The 15,524-nt window shown below is 34.5% G+C and overlaps 1 protein-coding gene across 3 annotated transcripts; it reads left to right on the forward strand.

Annotated features, from left to right (window-relative positions):
- The first annotated feature begins 10,466 nt into the window (after positions 1-10,466).
- On the forward strand, positions 10,467-15,285 carry LOC108337717 (indole-3-pyruvate monooxygenase YUCCA6). Of its 3 annotated transcripts, none has more exons than XM_052881076.1 (4): positions 10,467-11,639; positions 12,341-12,589; positions 13,694-13,891; positions 14,771-15,285. In XM_052881076.1, the coding sequence occupies exons 1-4, from the start codon at positions 10,911-10,913 to the stop codon at positions 14,990-14,992; spliced, it is 1,398 nt and encodes a 465-aa protein (XP_052737036.1). In that variant the 5' UTR covers positions 10,467-10,910; the 3' UTR covers positions 14,993-15,285. The 3 variants fall into 3 exon arrangements, with proteins under 3 accessions (XP_052737036.1, XP_017429781.1, XP_052737037.1); XM_017574292.2 differs by having other exon boundaries at positions 13,769-13,891; XM_052881077.1 differs by lacking the exons at positions 13,694-13,891; positions 14,771-15,285 and adding an exon at positions 13,511-13,658.
- Positions 15,286-15,524: the final 239 nt, after the last annotated feature.

Below are 15,524 nucleotides of genomic sequence, written 5' to 3' on the forward strand. Positions count from 1 at the left end.
GGACAAAAACGAAGGCGATTGGAAGAGTCATGCCACCGCCATAGCTCAATCTATTGATTTGATCAAACGTCGCTTGTAGGTAAATACCTTGTTTTCTCTTAAATTAAACGTGCTCTGATTTGGTGTGCATACTAAAAGCTTGATGGTGGAAAATTGTGGATAAATGTGTTGCTCTGTGGTCATAAACTCCTAAAAATCATTTTGTTCTTGACTATGTTTTAGATCCTTGGTGAATGATTATTTTCTTGCCTATTTTATGGATTCGAATCTGGATTTGGAGATGATGTGCATGAAATGGATGCAATGAACGCTCTAAATTTGTATCCATTAGATGGTTTTGTGTTATCGTAGATGCTTTCATCAACTGTTGTTGTATTGATTGGATAGTTGATTGTGTATTTGTTGTGTTATGTGAGCAGGATATATTTGGTTTCAAGGCTTAGGTGAAACATAGTTATGGCATATTTAGAAAATTTGCTCTTGGAGGCAGCTAGTAGAACCTGACACTCTCGGCTAACTTCAAGAGGAGGACATGGTAATGGTGAGAATGTCTCAAGTTCAGATGATGAACATGAATATCCTTGCCCAAATCACTCTGGCTCATGAGTTCCCCTAAAGAAGATATTTGATCCAAAGGAAAGATATGATGGCAAGGGAAGTCAGGAAGAAGAGGATGGCCAATCTGATGACAATGGTGACAACAGCGATGAATATGATTTTGGTGATGATCTTTATAAGAATGAAGATGATAGGCGTAAGCTTTCTGAGATGACTGAACTACAGAGAGAGATGATATTGTCAGATAGGGCTACCAAGAAGTATGATAAAGACTTATTGGGGGAAGATATCATCAAAGTGGGAGAAGGAAAAGACAACTGTACCTGGGACACATACTTCACCTCCTCCATCATCTCGTGTGCGGTCATCAGTCGCGCGATTTGGTGTGCAAAGTAAAGACTATGATGCTCAATAGATAACGTTAGTTAACGAAGTTTATTGATTCTATTTGTGTTTAGAGGGACGTGCAATATTTTTATGACTTAATCGGATTCTTGGTTGTAATTTGCAGGGAAATCCTTGGAAGTGTTAGTGATCACTATGCCAAAGATGCAGAGTGTCCGGTTGTATTCGTGAAGCACCCGTAAGAGAGATTGGTTTATTTTTCTACATATTCACTCTTGATTTGAATGTGTCTCACAGATTTAATGCTCTTCAAATCAAGGGTACATATATATATATATATATTGTAGTTTTAGAGGAGTTAGATCCTTGATACTTGTTATATTCTGTAATGCCAAAGTTGGATTTACATTACCAAACGGTTGCAACAGATTGGTGGCCATGTTGGCATTTTGTTGTAATCATGTTGGCCAAATCTTATAAAATGGGCTGCTGATAGCTCTATTTCTAGGATATTGTTTTTGTTATTATTATTGTTGGTATTAATTTTATATCTCTCCATAAACTATGAACATTATAGGAAGACAAATAATAATAAAAAAAATGTCATTTTTGTAGTGACAACGCCTATATAAAATGATCTAGGTAAGAAACAAATGTGATTCTGACAACGCATGATGTACTTTGATATTACTTTTAAGAAAAGAAGCCGTAAATAAAATGGATTTATTAGACCTAAGAAAAAAAAAGTCATAAATCAAAGAAAGTAAGAAGTTGTGGGAGGCAGCGTCACATCATAATTTTGGGGAGATACTGCCTTGGTTCAGTAGGAACCGAGGCAAAAAGTTCTTTAAGAAAAAAAAGATATAAAAAGAGAAAAGTTGTACTACCTCGGTTATCTATGAACCGAGGCAAAATCCTACCTCTTTTTACCCAGGCTTAGAACCGAGGCAAAAAGCCTACCCCTTTTTGCCTCGTTAGTATATACCTCGGTTGCAGAACCGCTGTCTATAAGCGAAAATAACTGTTGTCGTTTCTCTTGACTGCACTAGTGGGTATTGAATTGACAAGAGAGCAGTGTTAGTTTGCTCTAGAATTAGATGAGGATGTTAATTATGTTGATGTGGAGGGGACTTTGTGTATGCCAGGTTGCCAGTTTCAAAGGAATAGGAATGACACGCCAATTCATATTATTAGGAGGTCCTACTTAACTCCTTTGGCAAAATATTGGATGACATTCACTCATGCCAATATCCAACCATGTTCACATGTATCAAACATCACCACAAACAGAGTAGTCTTCCTCAACTGTGTCCTCAAAGGTTTAAATATTAATGTGGGGTAGGTAATAGAAAATGAGATCAAGCACTATGCCCATTCTGTAAGCAACAAATCACCTTTAGGGCACCCTTATCTTATTACTTACTTGTGTGAGCGTGTAGGAGTGAATACCTCCACACCTCCATTTGAACGTCCAAGGAAGGAGATTGATGCCTTCTATTACACCCAATACAGTATGTTGGATGAGGCAGGAATCCCTATGCCAGCACCACAACCTCCTAAGCCTCATAGGAGAGCACCACAATAGGCTCAACAAGATCATGCCCAGGATGCTACTTCTTTCCATATGAGAGACATGTATATGTCTCTAATGGAGTCCAAGATGGAGGCATTGTATAGAGGAGAACAAGTGTTACTGATGACCCTGACTTCTTTCTTTCCTGAGAAACGATTCATGACTCAGGAGGACTTCATGGTCCATGTGGCATGGCCTACAGATCCAACTCAGGCTAGTGGAGGAGCTAGATCATTTAGAGCAGCTGCTATGGAGGAGGATGTTGAAGATGAGGAGGAGGAGGAAGATGAAGATGAAGAGGAAGAAGAAGAAGAGGAAGATGATGATGATTTTGTGACATCAGATGTTGATTTGCTAGAGAGCATCTACTGATGGATGCTGGATATGAAGGAAAGCATCTACTGATGAATGCTGGATAACATCTACTGATGGATGCTATTCTCACAGGATTTTTGTTTTCTTTTGCTTTATTATTATGAAAGTGTGAACTTTGAAAGTGGTTAAATATGTATTGTACTTGGCTTAATGAACTATGCTTGAATGGTTTAGCTAATGTGTTTTTGATGAGTAATGTTATCTTGCTTCTTTATTGTGTTGATTGATGTTGAGATGATGCATGATGTAGTCTTATAAACAGGTGGTTGCTCATGATTGTTAGAAACAGATGCATGATGTCAATTGTGATTAATTTTTTTGGCAGGATGTTATTGAATTATGGAACTTGATTGAACCTGTGAGAGTTTGGACTCCAAAGTTTTTGATTGATTGAGTGTTATTGCTTTGGAAGCAGGATTGATTTTTCCTAATTTTCTATGATTGAATCACTTGTTTGCTTCTTACACATGATCAAGGCCATGTTTTCTTCTCCCTTAGAGCCCATGCCAATAGGTGAACCTAACAAAGAACAATGTTTCTCTTTACCCTTTGAACCTTGAGCCTAAATTTGAAAGTTGAAAACCCTTTTTGAAATCCTTGCCTTGAGTTAAGTAGAGTATGTTTATGTGGTAATAGAGAATGGTTCAAGTTTGGGGTTGTGAGAAACCGGAAAGAACTTTGTGAAATTCATTAAAGAGCATTGAGCAAAATCAAAAAGCAAAAGAGAAGAAAAGAAAGAAAAGAAAAGGTTAAGCTCAATGAAAGGAAAGTTGGGAATGAATTAAAGATTGATTTCTCACATAAAAGAAGAAAGATAGTTGATTGTTAATGTGAATAAATGAATTGTTCACTCTTTTAACTCAAGGAACTTTGTTGTTTAGAAAAACCAATTTTCTTCTTAGCCCGACCTCAATAGAAGCCTCAAAAAGTCCTTGTGATGATAACTTGCTTGTGACTGTGTTTGATATGTGGTTAAATGAAACGCAAAGTTGATTCATGTGACATTGTGATGGTAGAGTGTAAGAGTGTCACCTCACTATAGACTTTTGAGTACTTGAGTGAAACACTATCCTTGGTGAGGAATTGTTCCATGCACTATAGGATACCATTCTTGCTTGGCTGTTGATCATTCATGAGTGTGCATTTGTTATATATTGTGAATTTGTGAGCACCATAGTTGAGTTTGAGTGGATAAAGCATCAATGCATCTTGACTGATATTTTTATGATAAGCAGTTATGAGTGATTACTTGTCTTAGAAGAAAGTGCTTTTTGATATGCTGAACCATTGAAGTGTTGTTTAAGCTGAGTTACATGCTGTTTTGCTTGAGGAGAAGCAAAGTTTCAAGTTTGGGATTGTGATAACGGTTGATTTCACCGTTATTTGGGAATAAATTTTGATAATAAATGAATCCTTTTTGACTTATAAGCTTGCTTGTTCTCTTGTTTTTAGCTTATTTTGGTGAATAAGAGAGTTGAGGTTATACTTGAAGATTTTATCACTAAATTCCCTTGATTTTGTAGGAAACTGGGATGAATTGGAAGAGGAGTTAAATGTCAATAAGTTGGAACTCAGAAAGGACAGAAAGAGCATCAGAAGAGAAGGCTGTTGAAGGTCGCACGACACTTGGGCGCCCTTTTCTGGGGCCCTCAACGCAAGATGTCTCGCATCCACGCCTGAGCGCCCTTTCAGGAGCGCTGAGCGCCAGTCTTCATGTAACATTTCACGCCTGGGCGCCCTTCCTGGGGGTGCTGAGCGCCACTCCTCTCGCTTGCTCACTTGGGCGCCCTAAGTTGGGGCTCTGAGCTTTCTCCATGACAAGGGGAAACTAAATTGAATTTGTTGTTGGGGGATGATGTAACTTTGTGAACTCTCATGTATTTGAATTGGTTTTAATTGATTTATGCTTCTTTCATTAATTGTTAGGGTTATTCTTCTTTGCTCTATGCTTGTTATCTTTAACTCATTCATGACATGATTATTTGTTTTCGTGATATGGACACATACGGGAATAGTCGAACCAATATAGATTGTCTGTGTTGATCTTTCTCTCTCTCTCTTCTCTCTTGTTGATTCATCACTTTTGTTTATTGATTTCAAGAAAGTTATACAATTGTTATGCCATTTGTTGTGTAAGAAACTATAAAATCATTATCTTGTTCATCATCAAAAACCAAGACATATAAGAAGGTTAAAGCTCCCCGTATTAACAATATCCATCCTAAAGAGAAGAAGAGAGGGAAAAGCTCAAAGAAAAGAATACATCTGAATTGAAGAAAAGAGAAGAGAAAATAGAAAGAGATACTCTCGAGCTTAAGCGCAAATATCTTACTACTGTAAGATTTTAGAGAGAAACACATGCGAGTGTTTAGATTGTATTGTATTGTAATCAGATCCTCTCGTAGAAAGATTCAGTCTAAACTGCTTGTAAGCAATCGTTGATTGCAATTCCGTAGAGAATTAAAATACTTACAACTAAACTCTTTTGAGTTGAGGAATGTAGATGTGATAGTCTAGTAGCAGGAATGGTTCGAATACTCAAGGAAATCTCGGCAGGGAGCTGAGTACCAAGAGTAGTGCGAATACTGACGTAAATCTCGGCAGCGAGCTGAGTAGCAGGGGTGGTGCGAATACTCAAAGGAAATCTCGGCGAGGTAGTTGAGTACCAAGAGTGGTGCTAATACTCATTTGTAATTGGGTGAAGAATATAGTGGAACCCTCTGCTGAGGAGATTGGACGTAGCTCAGCTGTACCGAACCAATATAAAATCTCTCATGTTATTCTCTCTTCTCTTTGCTAAACGATCCTCTTAGAAAACCTGCAGTTGAGCTTTATATTTAAAAATATAAGAACTTCCAAGCTAAACGATCCTTTATTTTTAAACGAAGTTCTTACAAACACTGTAGTAAAAATTATTCTGAGCATCTAAGCCTTTAAGTGAATATTTTACACGCTCGACAATGTGTTATATCAGAAGCGTTGCGAAAAATGTTTTCCATAAACACTATTCAACCCCCTTCTTCTAGTGTTTTTCAGGTACTCCAACCTTGGCAGGTAGCTGAGTACCAGGAGTGGTACGAATACTCAATTGATTTAGGTTAACTGGAGGTTATTCGCTGATTAGGGATACTAGGAGTGGTGAACAATACTACACAATCATAAGTGGGGAAAACTAAACTACACGTAGTTTCTTGGAGGTATTGAGAGCGTCTAGGGATACTAGGAGTGGTGAATAATACTACACAATCAGGAGCGAGTTAAACTCAATTGTACTTCATTAAATATCTAACAGAACCCTATATGTTAACTTAGAGGAGAATTGGGCGTAGCCTTAACAAATGAACCAATATAAAATATTGTGCGTGGTTTAGTCTATTGATAAACGATGTAGTCTAGTTAACTTCTCCTACGCTTCCTCTCTTTGACAATAAGCATTATGCCACTTAATATTACTGCCCATATTCAAAACTTGGATACGTTGAGTTGGCCAAGTAAACGATCCCTCCAAGACAACGTATCAAGCTTAACCAATTTCAAGTATCACGTACATCATGATCATATTTGCAAGTTATGGAAACACTATTCAACCCCCCTTCTAGTGTTTCCCCACACCATCAATGTTGATAAGTTCTTGATATTAGTGAAATTCAATGTATAATTAACATTTATCTTGCTTTGATTAAATATAAATTCTATGATAACTTCCCCAATTTTACTTTTTTTTGCAGAAATACATGAATCTAAGGAGTTAAATCTGCAAATTGAAGAAAAGAAGAAGAAATCCAACCATTTCAAAAGAATATGCCTTGCCACAGCTGAAGCGCCACCTAAGGGCTTAAGCCACAAAGAAAATCCATCCATGAAGGTTTCCTTAAGCCATAAGCTGAAGCTTGAGCCTTAGAAGAATGCTTTAATATTAAGCAACCTTAAACAAGTCCAGTAGTTCATAGCCTAAGCTATGAAGGAAACCCACCAAGGTAGGAAACCTCAACGTAGGAGTTGTGAGCCATAATCTAAGCGATCATGCGAAAGTATATAAATATAACATTATGGACAAATTCAAAAGATAGGTGGAGCAAGAGAGAACTAGAGAGAGAAAAGACTTCAGTCTTAGTTATCTTACGGTGATTTTAGACAAAGACTCTAGTGAGCCTCTCACACATAATCCATATAATTCATAGACACATTCTAAGAGGATTTGGAGACGTTTTCCTCCTCCTTGGTTGTACTTCTTTCCGTATTCATGAGGAGTTAAATTTTCATTGTGTTGGAACATGATGTAGGATATTCAAACTCTATTGTATTCGGCAACAAGTTCATTTATGCAAGCTACAAATACAACAAAATACTGACATCTAACCAAAGAACCCAATATATAGCTAACTCAATGAAAAATTAACATAAAGCAAGGCATTGGTTAAAGAACTTCTAATTCAACCACAATTAAAGTATTCACGTTTATGCTAAGATTCAAGCTACGATCAGAACATGGTATATCTTAAGATAATACTAGGATGAAAATTCAGAATAAACTAATGCGACATTTCAACTTAGAAGGTTTTCACCAATTATATTTCAAATTGAATCACACCTGAGACAATTAACAATTCATTGAAGAATATAATAGTCCAAATAAATATTATAATTTTCATCAAAGATAACTATGTACATAATAACATTACCCATCTAGCGAAGAAAGTTAAAACAACCTCATAAACTATATACACACCAAAATCAACATTTCACCTCGTGTTCAAACCAAAAATTGAAATCAAACAAGGTTAGCTCCTTCACACCTGGTTCGAATCCTTCTCTTAATTAAACCCTTAACTCAAAACTCTTTGAGTGCCTATCGTTATTCACTCAACCTTCGTGCTCTCTCGTTCTCCTGATTCCACTTCGCCTCACGTTTGATGAATCATTACCTTGTCCTATTCACTTAGCTTTTCGCACCGAATTTAATTAGTGAATTGTGCTTAATTGTCCATTATTTTCTCAATTTTGCTATTTAGGCTTATATACCAGTAATTTATATTTTAATTAATTTGAATTATTTGAGCTTAATTATTTCATTTATTATTTTCAGGGAAAATTTTGGAATTATATTTTGGACTTCATGAGGAGCTTCAATGTCATTTACTATTGTCCACATCAACATTTGTTTTTATTTTCTTTTGTAATTTCGTTTTTATGGTATTTTGGGTGAGACTTGAACATTGGGCCCCTTTTTAGCGAATAAGGAAAAAACCCATTTGTGGGGCAGACTTGGTTGCCTAGGGTTTTGAACCCATGCAGCCACAACTTAGGCTATTCCATTGTGTTGGACGTGAACAACTTCTCACCTTTGAGGTTTTTGTATTATTCATTTTCCAATTTAAACTAAATTTTGTTTACTACTCTTGCTTAATTCCAATTTCGTTTTGAGTTCATTCGTTTTCTTGTCTCTACTATTTCGTTCTTGCCTCTACTGTTGTGTTTCTAATTCGTTTTCCCATTTTGTTTTCTCATTTCGTTTTCTAGTTCCATTTTCGTTTTGCTGCTGTTTTAGGTTCTCGTTTTCTTCTCTAGGTGTTCGTTTTGTCTCCTTCATTCTCTGTTTCATTTTGTTGATGTTTTGCTATGTATTTCAATGAATGATTTCGTGTTCTTCTCTGGGTGCACTTCCTTTTTAATGGAAGCTTGAAATTTGTGGGTTGGTAACTAGGGAGACTGCATTGCCTCGTTGAGATTACTACACTAATATTGTGATTCTGCTGTTCTTGCCTTGCTTGATATGTAATTTGTTTTGTGCTTGCATTTTAGTTCACGCTTAGTGGTCTAATTTTTCTTTAATCTCCGTTTAGTTGATTGCTCAATCTGTAGTGGCGCATAATTGATTAAATAGGTGCATTACATTTGCTTAATTCATTTTTATGAAAACCAGATTAATCTTTCCTTAGTTGATTGGTTCGTGTTGGATTAGAGGTGAGAGGAACGGATAATTATTGCTAATCAGGGATTAGAAACATTGCAATTGAACTAATAACCAACCTATCCTTAATTAGTGTTTTAATTTGTGTTTTAGTTAGTTAATTTAGTTTGCACATTCTGCTCAACCCCTCCACTACGTGTTTAATCCTTTGATGGAACCAAAATTGTTCCTTGAGAGACAATCTAGGAGTCAATTTAATTTGCACATTCAATTTGAGTCGAGCATGACATCTATATCAATCAAATCTTACAATGTAGAGGTTTCTCTATCAATAAAACTATTACTCAGGTGTCCGACTCAAACGTTTTAGTTTTTATTAAAACTACAAAGGACCTATTTATATAATTATTTATATAGTTATAAGTGTTTATACGTTAAACACTTATTTTACAAGTCCTTAATTAAGCTGCTCACAGGCCCATGATCATTATTACTCACACCATAAAAGACATACTTAAATACAATACATTTCAAGAGAGGAATATGATTATTAGATTAAAACTTGAATTATATACTTTTTTTTTAAGAAAAAAAAGAGTATATCAGACCTTTTTATTATGATTTTCAGTATCACATCACATAAGGAACAACACTAAATTGTTGCCAAGTGGTTGACCACTTCGCTAAAGGTTTGCTCATAAAATGATCGCCAGAAAATTAAAAATAATTCTAACGATCGCGTCATTAAAGAAGTTAATTTTCGATTATCTTGTACCGTACGTAGTCAAGCACATGATACGTCAGTGTGTATATGCAAGGGAAAATAATCTATTCATACTAAAATTAAAATAAAATTTAAATGTAAAGAAAACCTAAAATCACAAAATTAATTTTAACTTATTATCAATTTAAAAATATAAAAGCAATTATAATCAACAAGCTTTTTATCTGAGTTATATTATATTTCCATAAGCAAAACATTACATTTGAGTTTTATAAGTGAAAAAGATATACAATTATAAAATTTGACTCCTACTAAAGTTGCTCAAATTTGATTGAAAAATCAAAAAAACATTTTTTACTAATAACATAATTCTCAAAGAACGAAAGTTTTATAAATATTAATTGAAACAATACTAAACACCATTTGATAAATATCCCACTAATTAACGTGGATGTCATCTTGGAAACAATTCATGCTCCACCAGGTCCATGTTTAGCTCTCCACATTGTCCAATGCGAATCATCACTACCAGCTCTTCAGCTAATTTTACCTCTTTTAATTCATATTATTTCTTTGATTTCTAAACCAACTCAAGTCTTCAAAGAAATAATTCTCAGTAATATCTCCCCCCAAAATTTCAAACCCCTAATCTTGCATAATATTGACGAACATAAATTAAATAACAATTTAATATATATATATATATATATATATATATATATATATATATACACACACACACACACAAACGAATTCTCCGCTAAATATTAATAATATTCATTATAATGTGATGTCCCCACAGGTTGTTTGTTCCTCATTTTACCACTTGCTTAATTGCTTTGGCTGATTTAAATTCTTGAACTAAGCAGAATAGGAATATATATATATATATATATATATATATATATATATATATATATACGTTCACACACATAAAAAGAGATATATCACCATCCTTCTCAGTCTCTCTCTGTGATGAATGCTGATATCCTTCTCACTCTCTCTCTGTGATGAATGCTGATTTTGCCCCGTAGTTGGTGCTCATCCTTCTGTTTAACCCTCTTCCATTGAACAATACAGACACCCAAACAAGAAAAACGGAAGTTTTCTTCATTTTTTGTTCTCTCTTTTTCTTTTTCGGTTTTGCAAAATAGTGGATAAGACCCTTCTCAATCCCCTCCAAAATTCAAGGAACTTGTTCACAATCCCAATCCTCCACAGCAGCAAATCACATCCCAAATCCTCAAAAACCATAGAGCTTTCACTTTCAGTTGTGATTTTGGTTAACCTTGGCCCCCAGTTGTGTTGAAACATAGAATCAATCCATTTTGTTTTTGCGTGTCTTTGGGTCGAGAGTCATGTACTAATCCCTCCAGGTCCTGAGATCGGTCCGTTTAAAGAACCCAGCTTGTTGCTCTTGTTCAATGCATTCTTGGATGGACAATTGCTTGAGAGAGCTAGAGGGGAAGCAAGCACATGACCTTTTATTCATAGAGAAAATGAAGAATTATTCATCACAAAGTAGTAGTTGTAGTAGAGAGAGATGTGTGTGGGTGCCAGGGCCAGTGATTGTGGGAGCAGGGCCTTCAGGGCTTGCAACAGCAGCATACCTGAAAGAGAAAGGAGTTCCAAGCCTAATCCTAGAGCGATACAACTGCATAGCATCGTTGTGGCAACTCAAGACCTATGACAGGCTTCACCTCCACTTGCCAAAGCAGTTTTGTGAACTCCCCTTGATGGGGTTCCCTTGTGACTTCCCAACATACCCGACAAAGCAACAGTTCATAGAATACTTGGAGAGGTATGCTGAAAGGTTTGCCATTAGGCCAAGGTTCAATGAGAGCGTTAGGCATGCTGAATTTGATGGCAGTCTTGGGTTTTGGAAGGTGAGGAGTTTTAACAGGGAGGTGGCAACAGAGTTTGTGTGTAGGTGGCTGATTGTGGCCACCGGGGAGAATGCAGAGGCAGTGGTGCCTGAGATTGAGGGAATGGGGGAGTTTGGTGGGACCGTAAAGCACACAAGTCTTTACAAGAGTGGGGAAGAGTTTCGAGGGAAGAGAGTGTTGGTGGTTGGGTGTGGGAATTCTGGGATGGAAGTGTGCTTGGATCTTTGCAACCACAATGCTACTCCTTCTCTTGTGGTCAGAGATACAGTAAGAACACCCTTTCTCTATTTTTCTCTATTTTTCTCTATTATGCCTTTTCTCTTTCTTTCCAAAAACTTGGCAAAGTGTGTACCATAGATTCACACACTGAAATTCTAGTTACATTTCAAAAGATAATATAAACACCTTTAAAAACAAAAAAAAAAACTATCTAAATTTTGAGTTTTTTTGTTTTTGTGGGATCACTGATTTAACATGAATGCGTGAGAAGACGGTACCTACATAACAGCTAAGAATTATCAGAATTTAGATAGTTTTATTATATAATATATAACTTTACTACCCTATATGCATGAGTAGATTAAGGAGAGGTTCAATTTTACAAAGTATGTATCAAAAACACCGTGTTATGAAAAATAAAACGTGTTCAATGATTTGAGAAAAATTAGATTTTAAATATTGGTTATCTTTAGAAAACCAAAAACAGGAAATACAACTAATATATAATCCAATATTTGTTTGTTAATTTAATCTATTTATCCAGTATGTAAATGTAAGATGAGACAAATTAACCCTAATATTTGAATACTAGCCCCATATACAGTCATTTGACATTTCTTTGTGAAGATGTAGATCAATATTAATTGGGTGTCTACAAAACATTATACAAGAAAAATTGAATGTATGTACTTTTTCATGTTGTAATTTATCCATATGATGAATTTTCTGTTTTGTTTTTGGGTGTGAAGGTACATATCTTACCACGAGAGATGCTGGGAAAATCAACTTTTGGGTTGTCCATGTGGTTGCTCAAGTGGCTTCCAATTCGGTTTGTAGATCAGTTTCTTCTCATAGTGTCATGGTTCATGCTTGGTGACACCGCTCGGTTCGGATTGGACCGGCCAAAATTGGGTCCCCTTCAACTCAAAAACCTCTCCGGAAAGACACCAGTGCTTGATGTGGGTACCCTTGCCAAGATCAAAAGTGGACATATAAAGGTACTTCCCGTTTTATTAAATCAATTTCAACTTCTTTTTTTCTGGAATCCTTCAGTTTCTGTGCATCAATGTCAAGTGACAAAAATAAGAATTTGATGATCATTATTGGTTTAATTTGATTTAAATGTACGATGTATTTTAGTTTATAAAATTTTTTCTTTCTTTTTAATACATTTCTTTTACTTGAGTAGACAAGTCCTAAAGTTTTGGAGTCATAAAGTTCTTCATTAAATTTATTTGTAATTTGGTCCTTCTAAATGACAGTAATTTGTTGTGTTTCTAAATGAATCATGGAAAAAGTAGCTAGTGCTGGTTTTATATTCATGTGATAGATCATCTATACAAAAGTTAATCCTTCGGGGATGAATAAACATTGACATTGATCTTGATAGGAGAAATTTATCAATAACACGTCCTTCTTTTTACATCTTTCTACAAATCGATCCCTTCAAAGCATCAACTTTGTAACATTTTTTTGTAATTAATTTATGAATAATTATTTTGAACACTTTGTTTCATAAAGGTATACTTTTAAAACCTAGAACAAAATTAACTTTATTTTTTTCTTCTTTGTGCAAGTTCATACACATTCACCCCTTAAAGAAAGTACGATGTTATTAGCTTGTGAATAGTTTAATCACTTATAAAGACCAACTTGCGTAGTTAAAAGTTTTAAGAACAGAAAAAAAAACACAAACTTTAAGTATGTTAGAGTTAACCACCATTCTTTTTTCCTTAGAAATAAGTATTCAAATGAGTAGAAAAATAGTTTGTTAGTTTCTTTTATAATACGCAATCCGTGGTTTTCCTTTTCAAATTTAATTTGCTTTTCCAGAAGCACAAATAGCGATCATCTTTTGATATCTTTTTATTTAATTCTCAATTTTCAATTAAATGACTCTACTTACATGTTTTTTTCAGCGTTACTTTTGTATTCGCAACATCTTTCATATTGTTGTGCGCTTACAATCAAATCAGAAGGCTTTATAATACGTGAAATGTTACAAAAGCTAAGGGACAAAAGAATTATCATTATTATTTCAATCATGTTGCTGGGAGCGTAATTATTTTCATTAGATTGTTGTTTGTTTTGTTTGAACACAGCATGCAGTAGTAGTAGTACTACTACAACACTTTCCACTCACTGAGCATGCCAACACAATATATTGCCTGCTGCAGGTGCGACCAGGCATCAAGCGGTTAAAACGTTATACAGTTGAATTTGTTGATAGAAGGACAGAGAATTTTGATGCCATCATATTGGCAACTGGTTACAAAAGTAATGTCCCCTATTGGCTAAAGGTATATTATGCGTCAATATATTCATTCTCTTCTCTTTCAATCAATTAAAACCTAAATAAAGCTAAATGCTATCTCTTCATTCTATGATAATATATGTTAAAGATAGAATGGTCATATTCATGATTTAAAATGAAAATTATTGTCTTTTTTAATATCTAATTGTAATCATGTTTGATATACAATTTTTACTCACTTTAATCTAAATTTTTTTAAAAAATCGTAATTTAAGGATTAAAGTCAGCATATATATAATTTCTTTTTGATTTTTTTTTATTTTCAAATATTAATACAGAGATTTTCAGTAGACTAAAATGCCACTTTATCCTATTTTAAAAACACTTATCTCTAATCCTGCTTCGTTTAGTGAGTTGCTTTACAGATATCTACATATAGAAAATAAAATATTTATGTACTTAGTTTTTATGGAAGATTATTTGTTTAGTATTTCTAAAACGAAAGTACATAAATTATTTTAACTTAGAGAAAAGTAATGCTTTCTATTTTTTTTTGTTCTCTTATAAACAAGTTAAAATCCAAACATATAACTAATAATTTCAATAAGGTATGAAATTAATTATCAACGTATTTAATTAATATGACTTTTACAATTATGAAGATTGAATTTTCCATATATTAAATATTTATATTTACGAAATCTTACAATTAACAATTGATTATGTTTTTAAAGTAGTTGATTGATGAAAAGTTGTTTGGTTTTCAAGTATTTCAAAATTTACCCATTAGTTGTATTTAATGAAACTCAACGGTTGTGAATGAGGAAAGCGAAGGAAAATAAAGTCTCTCTATATGAGAATTCTGAAAATGATGTAAAGGAAAAAAAAAAAGAAAACTAATGTAATTGGAATGGCGTATGTGCAGGAAGGGGATATGTTCTCGAAGAAAGATGGGTTTCCAACGAAGCCATTTCCAAATGGATGGAAAGGTGAGAATGGACTCTATGCAGTTGGTTTCACCAAACGTGGCCTTCTTGGTACATCAATGGATGCCAAGAGAATAGCTGAAGACATCGAAAGATGTTGGAAAGCAAAGCATAGCACCACTTTTTCCCTCTCACTTAATGTTCCACGATCAAATTCATGATGTTTTTTTCTTCTTTCCAAATTAGAGGTTATAAAGAAGATGATATTAATGTTTGAGTATTGAGATTGGGGGAATTTTGTGGTGGCATCACATATGTGGACAATGCTATTATATTCTTGTTATTAGTATCAAGAGTGGTGCTCCTCCAATCCATACGATGAAAAGTGGACAAAGTAAGAAAGGAAATTGGTGGGAACATTTGCCCGTTGTTGGAGAGTCTTTCAGTTCACATTGAGAATCTGACATGTGAATTGAAGTCAAAGATGTTAAGTCTATCGAAAAAAAAATTTAATTAGAAGACACAAATATAAAATCTAAGTTTAATCGTTTAAAGAATTGACATCATTCTTTATTCAAAACTTTAACATAATACTTTTATATAAGAGGTTTGAATTTCCTCCAGGGTCCAAATAAAAAGGGGTGGTGGAGATAATGAAATTTTTTCAACCTTGATTTTCTTAACATATTATATACAGTGGGAATTTTCTTTATATATATAAATAGGTTTTACTTTGTAGAGAGCAAAGGAACC

This window comes from Vigna angularis, chromosome 7 (genome assembly GCF_016808095.1).
Source record: "Vigna angularis cultivar LongXiaoDou No.4 chromosome 7, ASM1680809v1, whole genome shotgun sequence".
In the NCBI taxonomy this organism is placed as follows: Eukaryota; Viridiplantae; Streptophyta; class Magnoliopsida; order Fabales; family Fabaceae; genus Vigna; species Vigna angularis.